General features: G+C 47.6%; 1 protein-coding gene across 4 annotated transcripts in view; it reads right to left on the bottom strand.

Annotated features, from left to right (window-relative positions):
* Positions 1-2,889: 2,889 nt before the first annotated feature.
* The window catches only part of CLIP2 (CAP-Gly domain containing linker protein 2), a 59,394-nt gene continuing 37,772 nt past the window's right edge, over positions 2,890-24,511 (bottom strand). For 2 of the 4 annotated variants that reach the window (XM_042830170.1, XM_042830169.1), the window contains exons 8-16: positions 23,139-23,199; positions 17,185-18,129; positions 14,252-14,309; positions 12,965-13,048; positions 12,031-12,187; positions 11,779-11,938; positions 10,982-11,167; positions 7,812-7,874; positions 2,890-7,227 (exon numbers count right to left, since the gene is read on the bottom strand). In XM_042830170.1, the coding sequence (XP_042686104.1) occupies positions 7,216-7,227; positions 7,812-7,874; positions 10,982-11,167; positions 11,779-11,938; positions 12,031-12,187; positions 12,965-13,048; positions 14,252-14,309; positions 17,185-18,129; positions 23,139-23,199 (1,726 nt within the window). In that variant the 3' untranslated portion in view covers positions 2,890-7,215. Of the gene's footprint in view, positions 7,228-7,811; positions 7,875-10,981; positions 11,168-11,778; positions 11,939-12,030; positions 12,188-12,964; positions 13,049-14,251; positions 14,310-17,184; positions 18,130-19,870; positions 19,976-23,138; positions 23,200-24,511 lie in introns of those variants that run through there. The other 2 variants (XM_042830173.1, XM_042830172.1) reach the window with 2 other exon arrangements.

Genomic DNA, 24,511 nt, shown 5'->3' with positions numbered 1-24,511 from the left:
CTCCCTAGAGGGGCGCTGTGTTGGTGTATTTCGGGTGTTGTACCCCGGCACAACAAAATGCTTTCTGAATTATAGATCAAGAGCACCGACAGTGGGAGCCTCGGGTGGGGAGTGCAAATGTGGGATGCAGGAGGGGCAGAGAGCAAAACCAGGGGCAGGGAAAGCGGGGGGAGATTTCCTCAGCAACATCTCTGCGCTGCTGAGCAATGCTGGCAAGAGCACTGCACCACCAGAGCTGGTATCCATCGGTCCCAAACACATCCGTAGAAAGATAAAAAAAATCACAGTCCCTCCATTCCCTGCCTGCTGGGGCAGCAAGGAAGGCTTGCATGGAATATTTACAATCTCTATCTGCCTTTAACATATCTATCTGTGCTGCCAGCTGTCTGCATTTGTGTGGCTCTTTGAACGCCGTGCTGCAAAAATAGTTTGCTCCGGAGCAACAGATAAAATGGTTTTCCAGTTGTCTCGCCTTCACTCTTGAATTATTTCCATGCTAATGGGAACCCTGCAGAGGCAACTCCCAGACAGCATCCTGGGGAGCTGAGCAGTGACATTGCCACTTCCCAACCCAGCATCCATTCTGAACCCAAAAAGCAGAAAGGAGTGGCAGGCAGAAAGCTGGGGAGCCAGGATTGTGCCAGAGGCACTGGGAGGGATGCTGATGACTTGAGGGGCTCCAACGACCCAACCACCCTCTTGGCTCCAAGGTCCATATTTCAGCATCCAGATGGGGCTGGGATGGTCTCACAAGGCGAGGATGCCACTCATGCATTTTTAATACAACTCTACGGTTACAGCTGGAACCTCCTCCCAGCCCTTGAGACCTGTGTGGCTCTGCAGCACGGCTTTGGGTCCAGCTCCATCCCATTGGGCAGCTCCTCACCCTACCCAATCTGCTTTCAGCCCCTAATTGCACCTCCCCAGCCTGCTGCCCAGCAAAGTCAACCTCCCCAAAGAACCCACATCCTTATGGACCTCTCCCATACTGGGAATGACCCCAAAGACCCCAAACCATTGGTGCCATTGATGCTCTGCCCCATGCAGTCCCAGTGCTGGTCAGGGCACCTGCCCCCTCGTGGCCTTGCAGCACCAATGTCAAGGGCAAGAGAGATTGGCATTCCCAGTGGATCTGTGCAGCTGAAAAGTAAACTTAACGATGTTATCCACCAATCTGATAATTAATACCCTGGATGCTTTTTACTGGAACAAGTGAGGGCCAGGACGTGCAGGGGATTTTAATGAGGGGCTTTGATGGGGAGGTACGAGCCTGGAAGAGGACTTGGGGGTCAACGGGGGGGATTTGGGGGCTGGGATCAGCCCCGGGTGCCTCCTACCCCACACGGAGTGCCCTTGGGCTGCTCCCAGCCTCATTCCCACCTTGCCAGCAGCCAGGCACCCACTTGCCCTCTCTGCTTGGAGCTGAGCGCTGCATCCCATGGGCTCTTTTAGATAACATGCTTCCAAGATACTTCAATATTAGAGAGGAAGCACTTCCCCAGGTTCTCCCAGGCAGGACCTGCTGCCCTCCAGCACCCCGATGGCAATGGGGATGCAGGCACCGGCCCTCACACCCAATTTTCTCAAAAATGCTTATATCTGTAGTTGATCCCACTGCTATTTTTAATACAGATGCTTTATTGAGATTCAAATGAATGTTTCAAATCCTCTCTCCTTTGCATAATTCTTTTTAATTAACACTTCAAAAGGCTTGAACACAAGATCTGTGCTATTTCCCTAACGATGTTGCCCCAATCTCCTTTTCCCCAAAGCTCCCCTGCCACAGTTCTGAGGGCAAAAGCTGAGGACAGAGCTGTCCCCAAGGCAGTAGGTGATGGTGTCAGGCTCAGGTTCTGCAGGAACATCAGTGGAAGGGGTGAATCACCACTAATTCATCAGCACGACAGCCTGGGTTTGGCATAGAGCTGGTGATGGCTGAAGTAAACGGGGTTACGGTCACCGCTCTGCCATCCTCCAGCCCAGTATCAGCTGCTGTCACACAGCAGTGCCTCCAAAATGGAGTAAAACACCCCCAAAAACATAAGAGCTTCTCAACAGCCTTCCTGAGTGTTGGGAATAACCCACAGCCCTAAGGAGAGATCGTGGGCACGGGATGAAGGAAAGGTCCCCATCCCCATGGGTCCCCGCTCACTGGGGGGAGCCCTCCTTCACCCAGAAGATAAATGCAGTGCAGCAAAAACAGCAGTGAATTTTTGGGCTTCAATTCCTGCAAGCGCAGAAGTGATTAGACACAACAAAATTGTATAATTAGGATTTAATAAGAGACCGTCCCAGACATGCAAAAGAAGTAGGTTAGACAGTGGCCTTTGTTCAGCTACAAAAGACATTAATTTGCAAATACTCTCAATATTCTTTTTTTTTTTTTTTTTTTGTTATTTAGACTGATTTTTTGAAAGCCTCTGATAAAACAAGAGATCTGGACTAAGCATTCCAACTGCATTTCCAAGTGCAGGAATCCAGCTTTGATGTTTCCCTTGATAACATCTTTTTAGAGCCTCGACTGCATCAAATTAAATTCTGATTACTCCGATAGCACAACACAGCTTCCAAATGTATTCAGGTGACTTTTTGTTCTGGAAGGAAATAAGCTATTTTGACAGGGATGCTTGTTAGACAGGAGAGAGGTGGGGCAGATGTACCCTTGTGGTGGGAGAAAGTTTGTTTCTGGTACCATTCGGCACTGAGACAGCACGCAGTGCAGAGCTGCACGGTGGATGCTCCATGGGTGCCCTTCTTACACCCATCCCTTCTCAAGGAGACGCCTCACAGGGACATCCCCCATGGCTGCATCCACATAGACCCCATATAGGGGTCACCAACTCCCCTTCTTTTCCCCCTCCCACCCCAGGGCTGAACTCACATCACCACCCCATCCCGCTGTGCGCTCGCGGTGCTCCACTCCTCGGCTCCACGGGAAGAGGAAAATAAAGTGCAAATATTATTGTTGGCAGAGATTACCAGCTCCCCCACTGTGATTTAGGCATCTTTAAACTTCATGTTTTATTAATCTTTGCTGAACGATTAACGGCACTGAAATGTTGTGTCTGCAAACAAAGGCGCACGCTGCGGTGTTATCTCTGGGAGATAGCAGGGGTTTGGGCACCTGATTGCAGCTGATGAACTGCACAGCAGAGCTACAAGAGAGCAAAGCCCTGAGCAGGGCCTGGGGCCCTGAGTAGAGCTGAGAGCAGCAGCCCATAAAGGCAAAATGCACAGTAAACATGGCCAGGTTTGGGGCGCCATGCTGACAGAGGCACCCAGATGGACAGCCAGAGAGAGACAAGGCTTTGGCTCCATCCCCATCATCCTGTAAGTGATTTTATAGAAGCACTGAAGGATTCGTGTTGGCCATCCAACCAACCCGCACTGAGCAGGCTGACCTTGAAACCTCACACATCTCCGAGGTTGGGGCATCCACTGCGACAACCACCCCAACATCAACCTCTGGGCAACCCGCTCCAGGTTCACAACCCTTGTTCTTACATTCAGCCTGGATCTGCCCTCTTTCAGTTTGAAACCATTTCCCCTGGTCTGTTCACAGCAGACCCCACTAAAGAGCCTGCTCCCTTCTTTCTTGCAGCCCTTCCTTCAGATACTGAAAGGCTGCTGCCAGCTCTCCCCAGAGCCTTCTCTTCCCAGTGACAGAGGCAGTGAGCACAGCACAGGGGTCAACATCCCAGAATTGTTCTCCTTTCAAGCACTGGGAGCCAGCAAAGCCAACAGTTGCTGGGTGCTATCGGTCCCTGAGCAAGAAGCAACCAACGTGGTGACTGAGGGCCCCTGCAGCCCAAATCCAGCTCTTCAGGGAGACCCCAACACTCCACGCCCAGTGGAGTTTAAGGACAGTGGGAAGAAACAAAGCCTCAGGGGCCCTGGGCTGCTGGGAAGGGACAGCAGCACTGGGGCAAATATCAGCCACAGATTTTATTGTTTAGTAATGAGCTCACCAACAGCAGCAAGCCAGGAGGGGGGGTTGTACATGGATACAGATGGGGAGGAGTTACACAGACTGAGATTTGTACAGCTTTTGTACAGAAGAAATAAAATGGATCAAATAACAAAATAGACATTAGCAGTCAAACCTTTTTTTTTTTTTTTTTTTTTTTTTTTGTCTTTTTTTATATATCATACTAACAAAATCTGATAGCCAAAAAATGACTAATCTACAAAATTGTCATACATACTGTACGAGTAAAAGGTTATCATCCATTTATACATCTAGTAACATCTTTATTCTGGTAACTTACATGAGGCCTATAGGATCTTAGTGTATTAATCATTCCCTACAAGGTAGTGCTGAGCTGCTAAAGCTGCAGAACAACGGAGTACTGGAATTTCTGTTAAGACTTCTACAGTGTCATTTGCATCTTCTTGTTATAACAAAACCCTCATGCATCTCTACTGCAAGGCAGAGGGGGGAGGCAACGGCACAGAGCCTCAGCACCCATCCCTCAGCTCGGGTGCTGCAGGAGGGATAAAGCTGAACTCACCCAACGCCGATTTACCCATTTTTCCCTTTGGTCGAGAGGGTTAGAGAGAAGGAATCACCAAACAGAGCCGTGATGTACCTGACAATGTCTCAGCCTTCAGCAGAAGCCCATCGCTCAGCAGGGTGGGAGCGAGGTGGGACGCAGCCCCCGCACCGCCCTCGGGGCTGGAGGTGGAGTAAAGGCACAAACAGGGCTGGTCCCTGGCCACCACCAAGGGATGGGTGCGTCCGTGCTGCGATGCCCTTGGACATCTCCCCCAAAGAACGAAGCCAGTAAGACCGAATATTGTGAAATACTTTATACACCACCACATATAGGCAAAAATAGCAATTAAACTTACAAATAAATAGAGGGGCTGGGGAACGTCCTCCTTGCCCTTTCCCAGCGTGTCCCTGGTTTGGAGTCTGCCTGTCCCTGGGGATCCCAGCAGAGGTCCCACCTCAGCCCCAGCCACCTCTGTGTGCTCAGGTGGAACCCAGATGTGTGACAGCACGTCCTGTGCCCAGCGAGCAGCTCCCACAGACCTGCACACGAGGACCAAGTTACACCCTGCTGCCCATGTCAGCATGGCCAGGAGAGTCCCCACCTCCTGGTTTGAGTGCATGGAGCAGCACAGCTACATACAGCCAGGGAAGACCAGCAGCATTCACTTTAGGCCACCTCTGCCCCACCTGCTGCTGCCTTGGAGAAGTTGCAGCAGCAATGAATTAATGGAGCGTGCTCCCCATAACCACTCCTGGGGATCCTGCCCTGCACACAGCAAGAGTTCAAAGAGGGAAGAGGAAAACTCAAACAATCTTTCAGCTATAGAGGAAGTCACCAAAAAACCAATCAAGGAAAATATAAGTAACAAAGGAATGGAGCTCGCCCACCTGCACCAGGAGCTGCTGCAGGGACTTCAGGAGAACTTTGGGGAACACCAACCCTGAATTCTCAGGAACAGCACTGAGGTGTTGGCTGTTGCAAGCTGGAACAAGGAATGCTGTCACTGGGATTTTCCTGAGCAACTGAATACACCAACCAGGATTTTGGTCCCCTGGAAAGTCCCAGTGCTTCTTCCAGGTAGTAAGAACTGATTAAACGCTTCCACCAGGCAGGATGGATCCCACCAGCATCATTTCCAGCTAATGGATCCCACACACTTCCTTAAGCCAGACATAGCTGTGTTTGCTGACCTGTTGCACTCCCTGAAGTCACTTCTTTCTCCCCTCCTGCACCCTTTCAACAGAAGGAGAACTCATCAACCCTGCAACCAGTGAGCAAGGTCCAGCATTACATCAATCTGGCAACCCGCTAACAAAAATTGCACAATTTCATAGGAAATGAGGGCAAAAAGTTGACATGCAGTGATATTCATCTGCCCATAGCCTGGCTCAGATCTCTCCCAGTGCCCTTTTCTGCCTTGTCCTCTTTCACAGGAGCCCCGTCGTATCAGGAGAACAACTGAGAACTGGAGGGATCAGGCAACCAGGGGAAGCCTGGTAAGTGACTGCTGTTATTTCCTCCTGTTTTCACTGTAGCATCCAACAGTGAATCTGAACTGGACTTCATAGGGTGCTGCCTCACAGCTTTAAGAACACATTCTCCCCTTACTGCACACATCCTGAAGTCCCTGGAGCTCTGGTGCAAAGATGGAGAGAGAAGCAAAGCCTCCAACAGAAGGAACAATCGACCAAGCAAACTGTGTGCTTCCTTTGCCTGCCTGCACCACAGCCACAGCAGGACACAGCAGCACCCACGTGCTGCTCTGAGCACTCGGGATTCCAGATGCAAATTTGGGTGCTTGCCTGAGCCTGCATTGCTGTGCACAGACATGAGAGCCGTGTGGGCTCTCGCCTTGGATTCCTTCTGCTCCAATTGCTCGTGTCCACACACAGGATTTCTGTAGCCATCAAATGCAGACAGCCCCTACTGCATGAGTGCTCCCAGCAGTGAGCTGCTGTCTGGGTCTGGTGCTCTGAAGCCCCCCTCCCCCCCCCCATACAGATGCAATGGATCAGAAGAGCAGCCCTGCTCCACAGGGACACAGCACCACTCCTTCCCCAAACTGCAGCGGGTGAGAAACAAAATAAATAACCCTCTGAAATCAGACCATCTCGCATGACACACTGTGCTACAAGTACCAAGTGAAGCCTCCATGCTGCACAACCAGATATGTCTTCTACAAGGCAGGGAAGGAAACGCACACCCCATCTCCCTCAGCCTACGCGTCCCAGTGAGCCACCAGCCCAGCAGGTTGCACTGTGCAGGCCTTTGGGGTGAGTGGGAGGGAAGGGACAGACCATGTGGGCAGCAGGACATGCTTCAGTGTTCAACACCATAAGCAAATCCCTTTGCAGCTCCCGTGGGGCTGCTGGGACTCACTGACACCTCAGCTACCATAGGGTACAGCCATCATTCAGACTGCTGGTAGGACAAGGGCAGCTCAAGCAACACAAATTCCACAGTCCAAACCAATACAGGTAAGAAACCAAACCCAGAGAGATCTTCCTGCTCCCTCCTGGAACAACAGCTATCTTGGAAAACTGGGCTCCAGGATTGTCCCGATTACATCCGTTAGTACACTATGAACATTGTCCTTCTTTAAAGTGAAAATACTGTGTCTAGTCTTTTGGAGGTGCTAAAGCCAGATGTGGTATTGTTTTTCCTGACTGTGCACAGGAGCTGATACCGGCATGAAATGATCATCTTCACCTCTTCTCTATCAGAGCTTCTCCTGGAAGAAAAGACTCAATTAGCAAAAATGAGGGCAAGCACTGAGGTCTTTTGACAGAAAGGGAAACTGAGCTGCAGAGTGGGCTGCCAGGACTGGGAATCCAGGCTTTCTGTGTCCTGACCCTCTGCACTGACCAGCAAGCCATAGTGCTGTTTCCTCAGGCCCCCCTGAGGGGCGGGTGAAGTTTGAGGCTTCAGACCTTATCCTGCATTACGAACAGCAGGAGAGAGCAGGATGGCACGGCCCAGGAAAGCCACTCTGTGAAGGGGGTGGCAGATCTGAGACTGAGCAGGTCCTGGCTCATCCTGCCAGAAGTCACACAGGCAACCGACCCAGGAGACAGAGGACAAACTCCCAGCTGCTTCCCCCCAGAGCAAGTGCCTGCTGCTGGTGGGAGGCACACCAAGGAGCATCCTCCTGGTGACTTCCAGAGATTGTAATAGTGTAGTGTTCTCTCCACACGTGGGAAACACTGGTGCAACTTGCTGTGTTGGCAGAACTGTCCCCATCCAAATTCTGTCCCCAGCAAAGCAGGCAAGAAAGTCACAGTCACCATTTTAAACAACGTTCTGCTCGTAACTTACCTCTTGCTTGTGGGATTTATCCTGCTGGTGAATCCCATTAGCAGACCCAGAATTTCCAACAGGCTGCAATAGAGAACAGACAGTGCTTACTGAAGAGGGACACCGGTGCTTGCCTGCAAGGACTGAGGTAGGTTTGCCTTCTCCCTTGGCAGCCCAGCAACACTCAGTGGCCACTCCATGCAAGGACAGAGGAAAGCAAAAACATCACATCATTTTTGGCAAGAAACTTCCTGATCCCTGCATCCTGGCCCAGCCCCCACATTAGGGATTACATCCTTCCCAGCTATAAAACATCCCCTGAGCTCCTACACGGACACAGAACAACTCTTCACTTCTGACCCTTAAATCCTGGTAAACAAACTGTGAGCCAAGGGCAGCTTTAGCTGCAGACAGCTCAGCACAGGGAACATCACCGCAGCAAAAAGGACATCGCCATTCCCCATTTCCCATCCCTGGGGACAAGCCTGGCAGACAGGACAGGCTGTTCTATCTTTAGAAAGCCCAAGAACTTTAAACATTTATAATGTTACTTCAGCAGGGATAATACGGAGCCCTTCAGCTTCCGAATGACAGCACAACCTGCACAACCAAGAGGAGAAAGCTGCAGCTTGAAGTCATAGCATGCCACATGTTAGTTCTTTGGGTCTCAGTAATCAGATTCACTGTTGTTGGTGGATTGCTGGTGACAGCAAAACCAGAAGTTATGGGGAGAGACAAGACGGCCAGGCTTAAATGCATCGCTTAGGAACCCCACTGAATGTCCTTCTTGAGTCTTGCCTGGATGGATGGAGGAATAAAGCCACTGTGCTGACTTGGCCCTAGGCTGCTGCACCCATAGCCAAAGCAGTGCACATGTTGTGCATGCCAGCATCTCCTACCTGGCTGAAGAACACCCATCCGTACACGGAGCAGCCGGGGTGCCAGGAATCAGGTTGGAAATTTGATCTCAGTGCATGCTCACAATAATGAATACAAAGTGGTGTAATTCACTTGAAATTAAATAGACTCCCAGAGCAATCACAGCATACATTCTGAGGAAAGGTCTCAGTGCCAAATCCTTGTCATTTCCTGCAAAGCTGGGAGATCAGGGTCTCCCAAGACAGAAAGACCCTCTTCTATTATAGGACAAGTACTTTGCAGCTGCACAGCGAGGCAGCAATTACAAGACAACGAGACAAAGACATACGGTGCCATTATGCTCCCCCAGCTCCTGAGTCTCCTTGCCTAACAGCAAGGCCAGCCATGCACATCAAGGGCTGCAGAGCGCAGGGGCTGACTAAGCCTGCAAAGGGAGAACAGCAGCAGCTCGTGGTAATTAGAGATTTCCTCCTCAAGCACACAGTGAAGGCTCTGCAAACAATGCCAAGCCAGATCCCTGGGCAGCAGCTGCTGTCAGAGAGGAGACAGGAGGTCAGAAGGCACTGCAGAATGGGCTACAGCGGAAACATGGCTCCTCGAGAAGCATTACCAATTCCAGAAGTATTGCACCTGGAGCTCTTCAGGCCAGCAACGTCCTCAGGCTCAGCCCAAAATCCCTGTTAACAGCTCCCCCTCATAGGCAAAAGGACAAGCAGACATCATGCTGAAACCTGAGAGCTTTTGATCCAGACTTCCTCGTAACTTGGGCACTTCATAAACCTGACATCAATGGAAGTGTGAAGCCCAATTCCCTCCGTAATCCGCTCCCTGTCTCTCGGTACTGCAGTTTGTAATTGAAGGCATAATGCTATCCTGTCGTATCTCAAGGATTACCTTAGCATGAAGGTATCACAGGAATGCCAAGGATAGATTAGCTGACCTCATGAAGTCTGTTCCAATTCACTTTAAGGTTATTTTCTCCAGCTGGGGAAGAAATAATCACCACCTGCACCACCCCTGGAGCCAGGAAGGTGGAAAGGAGGATTTCCTGGTCTCAGGGGACTTAGCATTAAAGCAAACAGAATAACTTTCCCCACCCCTCCCATAGCTTACAACAGCCAAGGCTGTCATGATGCATTTTCATTTAACACACAGCAATTAACAGCAGGAGCAGAAGTCACTCTGGGGGCCTTGACAGTATTATGGCATGTCCTAGACTGCCACAAATTTGTCATCACCACAGCTATCCTGTCTGGTACCAGCAGACAGCACTGCAGGATGGAAGGAAATGTCAGCACCAGCTTGATGTTCAGCTGAGACAGCACTGCTCTCAGAACTGCACTTTCAACCTTGCATCCCCCTGCCTGCCTCCATGCAATGCAAAGGGCCCTTTGGAGCATGTGCAAACTGTACAAAGGCAGTGAGAGAATAAGACACAGCACCCCCATATTACCTAGCACAACATATCTACACTTGCACTGGGTAAAACTCTGCCCCTTGTCCTTGTCCACCGGCTTGTGTGTACTACTCTGTGTCCATCTTAACTTGAACTGCCACTTAATACTGCAAAAAAAAAAAAAAAGACTTTTAAGCTCAGAACTTAAGTGAGCAAGTATCAGAGAAGCACCTGAGCCATCACCTGATAGCAGATGAGAAAATACAACTAGAGTGAAAGAGGACACGAGTCCATCTTTAAGGTCCCTCCCAACCCAAGCCATTCTCTTACCCTACAAAGCTAAAAGCTTGGCACAAGGGGCAGGTCACTGCACTGGAGGAATCAGTCAGGACTTAAACACCTCAGGTATGTGGTAGAAAAGGCCAAACATGAAGAGCTCATTTATTTGTAGCCCTCGTTTTCACAAGGAAAGGTGCAAGACAACAACAGAAGCAGTTTTGCCTTCTGGGAAGAAACACAGGTATACTAGAATAAATTGGGAAGAGAAGAGAGCAACTTGAGTGGGAACACTGTGGTACAGCAGCATACTTAGATCAGGTACTCCTGCCTCCAGGAGTTCATAGGAGAAATAAGGAATGTTTTCCCAGAGTCGCTTCTGAAGTTTGTGCTTAAGGAGAGCAAGAAAACCTCCCTCAAAGAGCAGAGATGGCAGAAAGGATCAACTTTCACACTGTAAAAATGATTCTAAAGTACATTATAAATCAGTTAAGAATTATCCCACTAACAGCTTGTGTTTTATTTTGTTTTTAAATCCAAGAGCAAGAAATATTTCTCTTCCTGGAAGAAAGAAGAATTCACACGAAATCTACATTGGAACAGATGAGTGACCTGGGCAACAGACATCTGTGTGCTCTACCTGTGTTTTCTCCGAGGAAAGCCTCATGGCTTCCATGAGCTTCTCCATCTGGTGGCCCTGCTCCAGGGCGTTGCGCAGCACATCCTCGGTGCTGACCAGGCGGTGCTGCAGCCGGATCAGCTCCGACTCCGACGAGGGGTCGATCAGGGAGAACCGCCTCTGGTCCGTCACTGCCTTCTCCTTGTCCTTGTGCAACAGAGTGGAAACAGGGATGTTTTGCATTAGAACCAATCATTGAGGAAACTGAGTACAGATCTGCAGTAACTCAATAGAATTGTGTTTTGGTTTCAACAGTAGATGGGGCCAGAGCACAGCTCTATGGCGTCAAACACAACCAGCACAGCTCCCATCTGTTCCCAACGCTGCAAACGTTATTCACATTTCAACCACTGGAGGACACTGAAGTACATAGGAATTAGAGGACACTGTTTTACTCATCTTATGACCTAGGAATAAGCAGCAAGGGGAACTGACGGCCCTCCAGTTTCTCCCAACAGTGTTAGCCCTTGTTAGCCATGGATCTGAGATCTCTGGGAACAGGGAAGCAGTGGGGGAGGATGGACACATGTTTTACTGCTTAACAGGGTGCTGCTACACCAGGCACAGTCAGGGAAGCTCCCATCAGATGCTCAATAGCAAATGGACTAAATAATCTTAGTGGTCTTTTCCAGCCTTAACGATTTTACGAATGCAATCATCGGTGGTTTGAAGCAGAAGCGACGGGCGTGAGCCCTACAGCACAGCACAGAGCCCTCCGACCTCACATCCAAGGCCAGGAGGGGCTCTGAGGCTCTCACCAGCACAACCAGCTTCTCTCGCAGCCCTTTGATGTCATCTTTGAGCTTCTGTTCCTTCAGCCGCCACTCGGCCTTGTGCACCTCCCGGCTCAGGTCACGCTCAGGCCCAGGTGAGTGCCGGTTTGCCTCCAGCAGCAGTGCTCTGAGCTCATTCAGGCTCCTGGAAGCAACAGCAACAAGAGGTGAGGACATTCCAGCTGGGGTTAATAGTAGTTACAGCACTCTGAGCACACACACGTCCTGCACACTGACCTTTCCTTCTTGAGGAGCTCCTGGCTGATCAAGACCAGCTGCCCCGATGCATCGTGTGTTTTCCTGGTCAAGGCTTCCAGCTCCCCTTCCAGCCTCTTCTTTTCTTTTAACACCGTATCTGCCTTCTTTTCCGTGGTTTTGCATTTGTTTTCCAAAGCTAGGAGAAGCAGAGGATACAAGGGGGAAGAAAAGTTGCTTAGTCCTTTAATTACTTCTACTTTCGCCTTTCCCAGTTCTCAGTCTTAAAAACACAGGGCTGGTAAGCTCTGGATCTGGCCCCGTTTAAGGGAAGATTTCAGGAACATCACACCAAGCTCTGTTTGTTTCTCTGTTTCCTCCAGTGAGCCCAAACCCCTCCTCGCTCATGCAAATGCCTTCTACAGAAAAGAAGGCTCTAGGGAGACCTCATTGCAGCCTTCCAGTACTTGAAGGGAGCTTACAAAGCAGGAGGAGGAGGACTGACTTTTTACACAATGTGAGACAGGACAATGGGGAATGGCTGTAAAATAAAAGAGGGGAGATTTAGGTTACATGTTAGGAATAAATGTTTTACTCAGAGAGCCGCAAGGTGCTGGCACAGGTTGCCCAGAGAGGTTGTGGGTTCCTCATCCCTGGAGCCATTCAAGGCCAAGCTGGATAGGGCTTGCAACCAGCCCATGCAGGGGGTTGGAAGCAGATGATCTCTAAAGTCCCCTCCAACCTGATCCATTCTGTGATTCAATCCTGTGTTCTCTTGGACTAGAACTCTCAAACTTTTACCAGCAGCACCCACTAACAGACGGTGCCATGTTTTACATGTCTTTACACGTTTTCTTTACATGTTTTTACATGTTTTACACCTGTCTTTGAGCACCTGGGCTCTTATTCAACAGAAAGATGAAAGATGAGCAAAGAAGCACCTTGTTCCCACCTGCACTGGATTAGGGAAACTTACCACTTACTTGGGCCCTTAGGGCTTCGGTCTGGGACACCAGCGATGACACCTCTTTGTCTCTTTTACTCAGTTTGTCTTGAAGGTCTCCAGTGAGATGAAAAGAAAAGACAAGGATTAGAAGCCTAGAAAACCTTCTGTGCAAATCAGGAAGGTGTTGAATCTAGGGTCAGGGTTCAGAGTGCCATAAATGGGGTGTGATGGGCACCAGAGGCAACTCCACATCAGCAGAGAAGCAGCAGCAGAGGGGTAACGCACATTCTTCACCTTGCACCTCACCACCACTCAGCACTAGGAGGCATGAGGAGGCAGGTTACACAGCTAGGAAGCCAACAATACAGGTTTAAGAAAGCAAAAATTGAGCAAAAATAAAGGGTAATGAAACTCTGAGCAAAATCTAAGTTCCTGGAAAAGTCCCAGTGATCTCCTTTTAGATTGCTGCATCCTCAGAAGGGCTTTAAAAAGGGATTTGCAGAAAACAGACTCCTTAGAGATGAATAATTGAGAAACAGATATAACTATAAACCAAGTACTATTTGAAAATGGAAGTGACAAGTTAGCTCTTGGTCATCTGGCAAGGCTTTTCTGCTAAAAACAGACCAATAAACCCTAAGAAAGAATGAAGAAACCTGAGTTTTGTAGGAATGAACAAGAGAAGGGGTGATCAGGAAGGATCTCAGGCATCTCAGATCAGCCCCAAATTCTCCACAAAGGACCAAACTCAAGGACATCCTTCTCAAGAGGAAGAGAGACCCAGAGTCTGTCTGGGTCATTCAGGTGCAATCGTGCAACTCTGTCGTTGCTGGGACTGGGAGTCACAACTCACCCTTTTGGTCAGGGAGGCTAAAAGCAATTCATCTTCCAAGCGACATCATATAAACTTCCCAAGTGATAAATTCTGGGCTTTATTCAAAGGATGGATATGATGTATAGCAAGCTTAATAAAAATATCTACCATGAGAAGTGCCTTTATAGAAGCACAGTATGCTCAGTGTCCATGTTTTACCTCTGTAACATAAGGGTGGGATGGAGCGAGCCCTTTTCCCCAGACCTGTCCCCAACCTGCACCACCTACATGGTGAGTGCACAACAAAAAATGAAAACCACCACCTCTACATTAGAGGGGGCAGACAGCAAATGCTGTCTAGCAAAAAAAACATTAAAAAAAAGAAAAGAAGAAAAAAAAGAAAAACATGACTTCTCAAGCTCCTTTCATGTAGCTGTGCCTGCAAGCGCAGAACAGCAGAGGAAGGGACAGCACGTGAGTTGCTGGAATGCTTCATGACCTACCTTCCATGGTCTGCTTCATCCTTATCTTCTCTTCTGAAATATCATTAGTATCAATCATCTGAAATAAATGTAGAATATGAGATATTAAACAGCCCTCAACTCAAAGCAAAACCAACAACCACAAAGCCCCATCCAAGCAGCAGAAGTGGGATTGCACCCAAGTCTGGATGCTTTACAGTCTTCCAAGAGGAAAGCAAACTTTTGTGGAGTTGCTTCTCCACTTGGGTACTACCAGAGGTCTCCTGATCCAGCACCACTCCATAAAGCACACCCTTTGGGATGGCTGTTCATGTGTTCTCATCAACACCTCAAGACTGCCCCTGTTCAGAAAAACGTACAAAGATCTCCATCTCATCTGTAACCTCATGAGGCTTAGACAATGGCAAACACTTCCACTGGGTGCAAATACACTTATTAAAGACAACAACTTGGAATAACACAGCACTACCCCCAGGTACCCCACATGGGAATGGCACAGGCATAGTTCCATAGGATCACCAAGAGAAACAATGTGCCTGAAGCATTAATGAGTACAATTAAAACAGTGCAGACCTCAGGAAGAGCACAGACTGTCAGTCTTCTTGAGACACGACAGTCTCAAATGGAAGCCAGACAAACGGCATCAAACTGTGCCCAGCCTACACATGGACAACATCCACAGCAGTATTAACATGGAGAGGCTGCCCTTGGGCAGTGTGTACCAAGTGACACAGTTGCACTTGTACCTGCTGCATGGTACCCAACAGAAGCATGGACTCTCATACAGATGGAAATCCTCTCACATGCATCCCCTCTCACTTTTTCCTTTCTTTTCCCACAAAATCCTATAGTTCTTCTCCCCGCGCTCAGTGCAAATGGCCAGGAGATTCCAAGGGAATCCCAAACACCCTGGAGAGAGGGTGGCCACTGTACAACCCCCTAACAAGGGAAAATCCATCCCAACCCAGGAGACTTCACTTCTGCCCCAGCCAGGGTAATTTCTCCCCCACAACACCATTGAGCTGCACACAGTTGCCAAACATCCACTTCCCAGATTTCAGGCTTCATCTCAAGGCTGATTCAGGTAAGCTACAGCATGAAATTTCATTACCTGTCCAATTTGGCACCATGCAACTACCAGCCTTTGACTTCTACCTGCTTACTAACAAACAAGTAAATAATAAAAATGTTTTCCATTGCAGAGGCTACAGTTCAGCACTTGAAGCCTCCTCCCATCCAGCAGCCTTTGGTGGGACTTTAGGACACAATGTTCAGACTGAGCAATTGCTGCAGCCACCACTGCTGAAAGCCCCAGCAGCTCATGCACACTGCAGGACCAAGCTTGAATAGAAGCAGGAGCACACCTGAAGGGGAAACACGTTGCCTGATGCATTTCTGGCACAGAAAACTATTTAACTGCTCTGTTCTCACTTGGAGACATAGGAAAGAAGGCACGTTCACAATCATGAGACATTGGTTTGCTCAAAATATTTGGATAGCTAGTCACATAAAATTAGCTGTTTTAAGATAGAATTTATTCTATGACACTCAAAGGCTTTCATCAATGGGTTTCTTCCCAAGTTTTCCTGATTTTAATCGACACACACTTAAAAATAATTACTTCAAGACTTCCTGGTTCTAATCCAATACCAATAAAATCCCCAGAGCCCTCTCACTTATTTAAATGGCTCTGGAACAAGCCTCAAGTTTCTTTCATATTCATTCTTTTTTAAATCTTGGCTATAATATATGATGCACTGTAATAACAACTCGCTTTTCCCAGGGCCACAGCTGTACTTATTGTTCATGACCATCTTTACTAGAGGAAACATGTTGAGCAACCCTTGAAGGACCATTAATGCTGCAGATCCCTCCTCAGCCTTTTTTCCTCCTCTTCAGTGGAGGAAGTCTTTCTGCAGGCATGAGGCTCCGACTTGGCCAACACTAATTCATTGGCTTCACTTTGTTGCCTAGCAGTACAAATGATTTCAGTGGGGTTGTTCATGCTGGCAAATTAAACACAGACATTATATCCACTTCACTGGCACCTCAGTCTGGAACAGACTACATCTCCTGGTAATAGATTTCAAATGAATGTTCTCAAAATGTGAACATTTTATGGCTTATTTTCCTTTTCCTCATCCCCACGTGGACAAGCTCAAGCTGGCTGCTAGCTCATTTCTCATGCCAAAGCCAAACACAAACAGAGGTCCTGCTCTAGGGCCAGGGGTGGCAACCTCCCTGCTTCACTCTAGTGAAAAGCCTGTGAGTCAGTCACATACTTCACAGTACCACTGCTTTCACCTAGCCTTCCTGGGGGAGGCTCAGGACTCTCATTCAATCAGGCATTTTATTTCCCTGGCCTGGTGCCACTCTGAACCCTGCTAGCAGCTCTCCCACTACAACCCCAATAAATTACAGCATTTCCTAACATCTCCCAAATATGCCATGAGGCCACACTGCTTGCTTTCCACCCAGCTCAACCCTGCTGAGGCTCTCAAATCATACTCCATGTTCTCCCTTAGCACACACAATGCTTCTTTCACCCTATCCTCCACCTTCCCCTGGAGGACCTTGCTCCTGAAGCCTGTTGCAGCTCCTCAGAGAACAACAGATGCACAGCAGAAATGATGCTTTTTCAGCTAAGGACACTGCTTTCTCAGAATGAGCACCTCTCCCTGCCAAACCACAACAGCCACGTTCTGCTATCACAACACTAACACAGCTTTGAACCCAACTGTGGCCCACCTGCTTTTGACTCTTACTTTCTATACTACTGTAATGGCTTACAAGGATGGAAAGTCCCCGAATGGAGCTGCAGCACAGAAAAAGCATCAACAGAAAGTAAAACCACAGAAGCCTCAGCAAACTGCCCAAGACAGCAGCTGAGTGCTACTCCTAGGAAGAATTATTAACAGTGATAACAACTAAGCAAAATGACCCAGAAGTCATACATTTGCATGCTGAGAAGGATGTAAGGCTTCCATGGACTGCAGCTTGTTCTCTAAGACAAGCACTTTTTCCTGCAATCTGTGGATCTCCTGTTTGTTCTGGGCTTCTGTTTTCTGTAGAGTTTCATAGTCCGACATCTTCTTCTCAGCTAAAGAAATCTGCTCTTTCAAGAAAGCTATTGCTTGTGTCTGATCTTTGTATTCGCTGTGAAGTTTCTCCAGTTCATGCACCCTCAGCTCAGCATCCCGACACTTGTCCTTCACGTCCTGGAGCTCGAGAAGGTGCTGATTGCTTTTGGTTTCCAGTTGCATTTTCCAGTGGCTGTTACTTTTTTCCACTTCATCCACAGCCTCTTGCAGCTTCAGTTTGAGGCTCTCTTTCTCCTTTATGTGAACAGCCGTCTCGATGTCATGCTTTGCCTTCAGGTTCTCCAGCTCAAGCTGGTGTTCCATCTTGATGCTCTCCACCACCGCCTTCAGCTCCACAATCTCCTTGTGCTGGGTGTCAGGGCCTGTGTTCAGTGTGGCTTTGAGGTCCTCCAGAGACTTCTGGTGGTCGGAAGCTAACGTGTCCAGCTTGGACTTCCAGTTGTCCATCAGTCCCATGTTCTCATTGGTGGCCTGCTGAACCTTATGCTTTAAGTCAACGATTTCTTGCGAATACTTCTCATTGACGGCTTTCAGCTTCTCCATCTCCTGCTGGTACTTCTTTAACGTCTTCTCATACTTCTCCTTCAGCTGGCTGCTCTCCTTCTGGTGCTCCTTGTTGGCAGACAGCAGCTGATCCCGCAGACGAAGTGCCTCAGACTGCAAGCCAAGGCTGTGCTCGGGGGTCTCTGCCTGGTGTGAGCTCCGCAAGCACTGCCGCAGCTCATCCACCTCACTGCGCCGCAGGCTCAGCTCCTCCTCCAGCTGCAGGATCCGGGACTGCTCCGCCACCGTGGTCAGCTGCAACGGGACAGAGAAGACAAAGTCAGCACCCACTGCCCATTGCTGCACCCACCCCTTTAGGAAATGGGCTGCGGTGGAAGTAGATCCGAAGTACGTTAGTCAAAATTCAAATAAAAGGGGAAGGACACCCAGCACCCTCCAACCTGAGCACAGTTTTGCACCAGGGTAATTATCACCGATAACTGATAGCTACATCTTTGGGCCGGTTTGCTTTTCTAATAGGAGCCAACTTATTTTCAAGACAGAAATACATACCTTGGACAAAACCCTTTAAGTTTGCTAGGGAGCAGCATCAGCAGTTTATGAAAAAATAATGTCCTGAAAGGCCATTATATTTCCAGACCAGGCACCTTGCCAGATGATGCACAGAGGAAATGTGACTGCACATGCAGGAAGACCGCAAGCATTGAAACCAGCATTAAGCAAAATGTTTCCATTCTTGCTCAGCAAACCTTGGCCTACAGACCCCACCTCTGCTTGTCATTTGCTTACCCTGGTGTAAAAAGGAAAAGGGATTTTACGCGTGAGTACTTGTTAGAGTTTGTCAGGAAAGTAAAAATAAGGCTAGAGGATGCGGGACAACAAATCTAATGATGGTTAACAGGGAGCATAAGCCTGTGGATCAGTGCCATACAACATGAACACAACCTAAGAGGGCAGAACTGCCTGCTGGTCACGGGGAGTTGGGTGTGCTCTGGCAATGGATGTAGAAGAGGAGATACGACCAGCTGAAATATTAGGAAAAAGCAGAAGAAACAAGGAAACCAACTGAATTTCCCAGTATCAAAATAACTCCATTTCATTCGCCGTATCCCCCACAACCACCAGCCCAGGAGGACTGGACGGTTTTGCTTTTAGTTGGGCAAAGGGGCACTCCAACCATTTAGAAACCTTTTGAAAAACCTCACAGTTGTGTTTTCAACTCTAACAAACCCACTGCTGAGAAGCAGGCTCATCACAGTGAGCTGGCCACTTCCCACATCACCCAACAGCAGGAGAAAGATCTTTCCACATCTGGCAGCTGTCAGGTTGGACATTAGGAAGAACTTCTCCTCAGAAGGAGCAGTTAGGCATTGGAACATGTTGCTGAGAGGTGGTGGAGTCACCATCCCTGGAAGTGTTTTAGGAAAGGGACACGGGTTAGCGGGCAGTGTTGGTGCTAGGTGGACATTTGGATGAGACGATCTTAGAGGTCTTTTCCAACCTTAACAATTGTATGATTCTTTCAGGATTGGGTGCAGGTTCACATGGGCAGTGCGTACCTACATTGCTGGACAAGGATTGGAGCTGTCCCATTTGGCCTCACCACTGCTCTTTCATTTTGAACCACAGCTCCCATGGCTGGAGCAGGGACAAAGGAATGCTGATTGCAATGTTATTTCCTATTGCAGCCTCTGGGCAGCATGAATCGCGCAGGGTTGCAGGTATTATTTGAGCATGTTAATTGAATGATGAGTTGTGAAGAGCTCATGGTCAAATGGTGGCATGGGGCAGAGAAGCAAGCTCAATCTGGGAAACATGTCCTCCCCGCAAGAAGCCAAGCTAGAAATCAGACAGTGCTACCATTTCCAGGGAGGGAGAGAGCAAAGAAAAACCAAACCAAATAAAAATCAGGGATGCCTACATTCAAGCCAAAACCAATCAACCGCATAAACCAAAATGAAACCCAAAGCGGTATCACGAGCATCAGCGTGGGGCAAGCGCTGTTCTGCAGGCAGGGTAAGTGGCAGTGGATTACCCTGGTGTCCTCTAATTCTCTGAGGAGTTTCTCAGCCTGTGCCTTCTCAAACAGCAGGCTCTGCTCGAGCTCCCGTATTCGGGCATGCTCCAACTGCGTCTGAGTCTGGTCACACAGGGGAAAGGAACAGTAGAGATGGGGAAAGGGAGGGGAGAGAGAGGGAGAGAGAGGGAAAGAGAAGGCTGCAACATCATCTCTGGCATACAGGATAAGGAAAGGTAGTTCACAACAGGAGGAGAATAAAGATCCAAACAAGCAGGAAAAATCCAACCAAACAGAAAACGGTCACTGTGGGATTTTTACATGGTACTCATAGCAGCTATTCACAACAAAATGCAATCCAGGGGGAAAACGGCCCTCTGCATTAGGAGTATACTGAAGGTAATTGCTAAAAAGCAGAACTCTGACTGCTGCAGACCACCAGTACAAGACCCTTGCATCACAAAACAATCTTGCAATGATTGTCCCACACCTCTCCTCATAAGGTTGATCAGATTTACAGTAGGACTGCTAAAAAATAAAACTCTCAAACTGTGCATCATTGCACGCTGCAGTTCTGGGTTCCAAAGCAAGAAGTGATGATACACAAAGAGGTCTCTCGCTCTTCAGGTTGACTGAAAAGTACTGGAAGTTCCCATCCTTTTTGCTCTGGAGACACCTTGAACCCTGCACTAGGTGGAAAAAACACAACAGCAGGTCATACTGTGCTCAGCGTCTGCTAAAACCAAACCACACTGCACTGAGCATAAATCAAAGAAATACAGGTACCAGGCTGTAATACAAATCAGTGCTTAATTTTGAATAGGGCTGCTGTGAGTTTCAAAGCAATTTCAAAAACCTAAAACTAGTAGGCTCTTACAAAAGACAGCTTGAGAAAAATAGCACAGATAAGTAAGCTAAGCACAAGCAGCTGTCATAACCTGACCAAATCCAAGAGCACTGACTCCATACAGTGCTTCCCCCTTAAGCAGAAGCACCATATAGATGCCCTTGGTGGCAAACTTCAGGGCTCTGCAATCACCACTGTCACATCATGTTAAGTTTCCCATAAACTAAAGAGGGGATACATGGGAAAAGTGGATGCAAACCCCACCCCAGCTTACAAAAACACTTTCCTTTGGAATAAACTGGACATACCATAAAAGGAACTTGCTCTGAATATAATATATATATATATGTATTTATAATCTCCCTTTTCTGACCTTAATTTTCAATAGAATTATTTGCTTTCTCTATTGGAATTGGTTTTATGATTTGTGTGTTTTTTGTTTGTTTGTTTGTTTTTTGCAAATGTTTGATTGGCTGTCTACAAATGAAGTTGATACTTGTGAAAATCCATATTTCTCTTGCCTTGAAACATACCATTTTACACAGACTGTAAAGATCACAGCTTCCAGGTACATTCAGATTACTCCATATCCTACATGATCTGTTTGAGCCCAAGAGGAGGAAAAAAGGTGTGGTATCAAAAACACAAACATTATCAAACGTCTCAGTTAACATCACTGCAATGCACTGAAGTTCTTTGAACACATCCTAATTCAAGAAAATCAAGCCTTGGTACTCTAACTTGGTACCAAGTGGCTTCTCCCATTCTCCATACAGCTCAAAGATCCACACCTTCAGATGGAGCTCCAGGTTGGAATTCATTCACAGGGATGGTTATTCCATTAACACTAATGAACTTTCATTAGTTTACTCTTGCTCAAAATACCCACATACCTTTCAGTAACGTAAACTTCTGAAACTGCCCTCACTGCTGGGAAGTCATGTAGCCACAGATGCTGACCTACCACAGAACTCAACTCTGAATCTCCACAAAGGACTTTCTCAGGATTCCTGAGGTCGGCACGTAGATTTCCAGCAAGCCACCTAAGTGCCACCTGATATTCCTCCTCAGCATCCATCAAAACTACTGTTTTCCAAGTCTTGAAAATCAGTATGAAAATAGAGGAGAAAAAAAAACAAAAAACAAAACAGGGAAGAAAGCTGGATCGACTTTTTACAGGCCTTAAACACAGCTTCATTTAATATTTGCAAGAACTTCTCCTTTATTTCTTATTTTATGCCATTTGATTTGCCTAGTCCCCAAGAGTCAGCTTAAAATCAAAGTTTCCCTTTGAGGAAGGTCAGAACTGCATTTCAGACTTAATCCCCATTATTAGTCTCAGAATTTCCAGTGGTGTGTGAAGTGCCATGCAGATTCCAGGAGAGAAGCACGAGGAACAACCTCTCCAAGGAAATATTCTTCTGTAACAACAGTTTTACATTATAAAAAACTTTCCTGCCAAGTTTGTTTGTTTTCCCTGCCGTTGCCTTCCATCGTCCAAAGCATCAGCAATGCCAACCGGGACCAAAAGAGGACTTAAATTGTGATCACATTTCAAGGCTAAGCACAGAAATCCTCCCACTGTGTCCAATGTCTGAATATTGGATCCATAGCTCCAAACGCTGAAAAACTCCAAGTTTATAATGCATCAAGGATGGAACTGCCCAACAGGACAAACCCTAAAGCCAAAAACCACAGGGAAAAGGAGAATCACTTCTGAGCATCACACCTGGTGCTCATCCCAAAGGGACTGATGGATCAGTGACCTTTCTCTAAAGCACTGGGGGAAAGCAATCAGCTCAGCTCAGTATCAAACCCACTTCATTCCCCACTCACTAGGGCAGGAACTGCACTTTGCTGTCCTTTGGCACAGGTCTGCCATCAGGGCACTGCGGATTTACATCCATCAAACATGATTCTACTTATCTTTTGGATAAAGAGAAGCTTATACCAAGACAGTCACATCCATAGCAACATACTCCTAGTTTTCACATTTTCCTGGCCCTTTGCTGATAGAATTGAAGCAGGTCCTTTGATTTTCCTGGCTGTTACCAACCTAGCACGATAGCTAAAGATGAGGAAAGCCCCACAATTAACACCTGCAGAGCAGAGCCTCACTTTTACAGAAATATTTCCTTCTTCTTTGCACATACTCAGGACAAGCTCTAATACCACATCCAGTTTATTAATTGCAACAGATTTTAACACAACTTGACAACTCATGGCAAAACCTAAAGCCAGGCTGGCTGGACATGAGCAATTCTAGGCAACTCCTACTGTTACCAGTGATGGGGCAACATACCAAAGATCAATCGTCACAGTTTTTGTAGCATATCCACAGCCATCAGTAAAGAGGATGCAGAGAGAGTCAGGTAGGAATTACCACACACACAGCTCCCAGTTTGGCCCCCACATCTCAGTGAGGGCAGTGGGGATTACCTCCAAATCCCCCTTGGTAATGGATTCTTCTTCCACACGGAACTGCAAGTCCTCCACTTTCCTGTGGGAGGAAGAAGAGACAAAGAGCAATCAGTAACACCCAGATGAGCACCCTACTAGCAGCCATTGCACATGGGCCACCCTTGTGCAATAAAAAGATGAGAAAAGAAGGAACTTTACATAAAAAGTACAGAGGTTGCACCAATTTGCCATGCATAAATACACATAAAGCCCCATACTGGAAGTGCCTAGGACTCTTTTGCAAAGTCTGAACGTAAAATCTCATAACAATACACAGTAATTCAATCTTCTGCTGAACTCAGTCTTCTTTGTTCTCTTTACTGATTTAAAAAAAAAAAAAAAAAAAAGCAGTAATGAAGATGTTACACTGGCAGCCAGATGTAAGGGCTCTGATTCAGTTACAGAGACAAAAATAGCTGTGAGAGTACATATCTAACTTCATAAACAAGCTTCCTTGTCTAAACCTCCCCTAATTAGAGGAGGCATCTGTTGATATTTAGGAAATAGCTCAGCTGTTGTGGGTTAAAGGGCCTCCTGGAGCTGGGAAAATGAGCTGCCTGCCCAAAGAGCATGAATGAAAACTCCTCTCCAGGAGGAGCACCGTCCCACTGAAACCAGCACCATTTCCAGCTTTCTCAGTTAACACACAGAAATGCCTTCGTTCCCACTGGAGGGTTCAGTTATACGTATGGAGCAATTGGCCTCCAAGAATGACAAACAGATCTTTCCTCTCATCCAGAAAGGAAATGCATGCATCATCACATGGGGCCCCTGGGACATGGGGAATCACACTGTATTCCAGTTTGACTTCCATTTCTCACAACGTCCACGACATTACCACATCACAGAGAGATAGATATGCTACTTCTCCCTGTTCAGTATCTTCAGTATCAGGAACCAAAAAAGGGGGAAGATGGTTGGAAGCCTTCAGTAGGTTCATAGCCCAGCAGAAGACCAAGGCTGTTTGGCCATCAGCCAGCAGTGGCAGAGAACTGTTGCCCACATTGTACAGTTAGGGCAATATCTGCCATTGTCACATGCTCTTGGACATGCAAGCAGCCTGAAAGTTGTTACTGGGGTCTTCACAGGTGTGCCAGCAGTTTGGAGTCCCCATCAGGAACAGAAGTGCTTTTTGTCTGAAAAACTACCTGTATTTGGCAAGAATATGGGTCCAACCACGTAATAGGCAGATTGTAGTAGCCAAGACAGGGGAGCACAGCACATGTGAAATACAAGGAGGCATCCCAGGATGTCTCTCCAGTCACTTTCATGTCCTTACATCCAACCAACACCATTCACAGCTAAGAGCTTCATCTCTTACATGGTTTCACCTCTCCCACGCCCATTCACTC

Source organism: Centrocercus urophasianus, unplaced genomic scaffold (assembly GCF_019232065.1).
Source record: "Centrocercus urophasianus isolate 14NV4802_14NV808 unplaced genomic scaffold, USGS_Curo_1.0 seq_33, whole genome shotgun sequence".
Classification (NCBI taxonomy): domain Eukaryota; kingdom Metazoa; phylum Chordata; class Aves; order Galliformes; family Phasianidae; genus Centrocercus; species Centrocercus urophasianus.
Note: the sequence above shows the minus strand (reverse complement) of the source record. Positions and strands in the feature narration are given on the sequence as shown.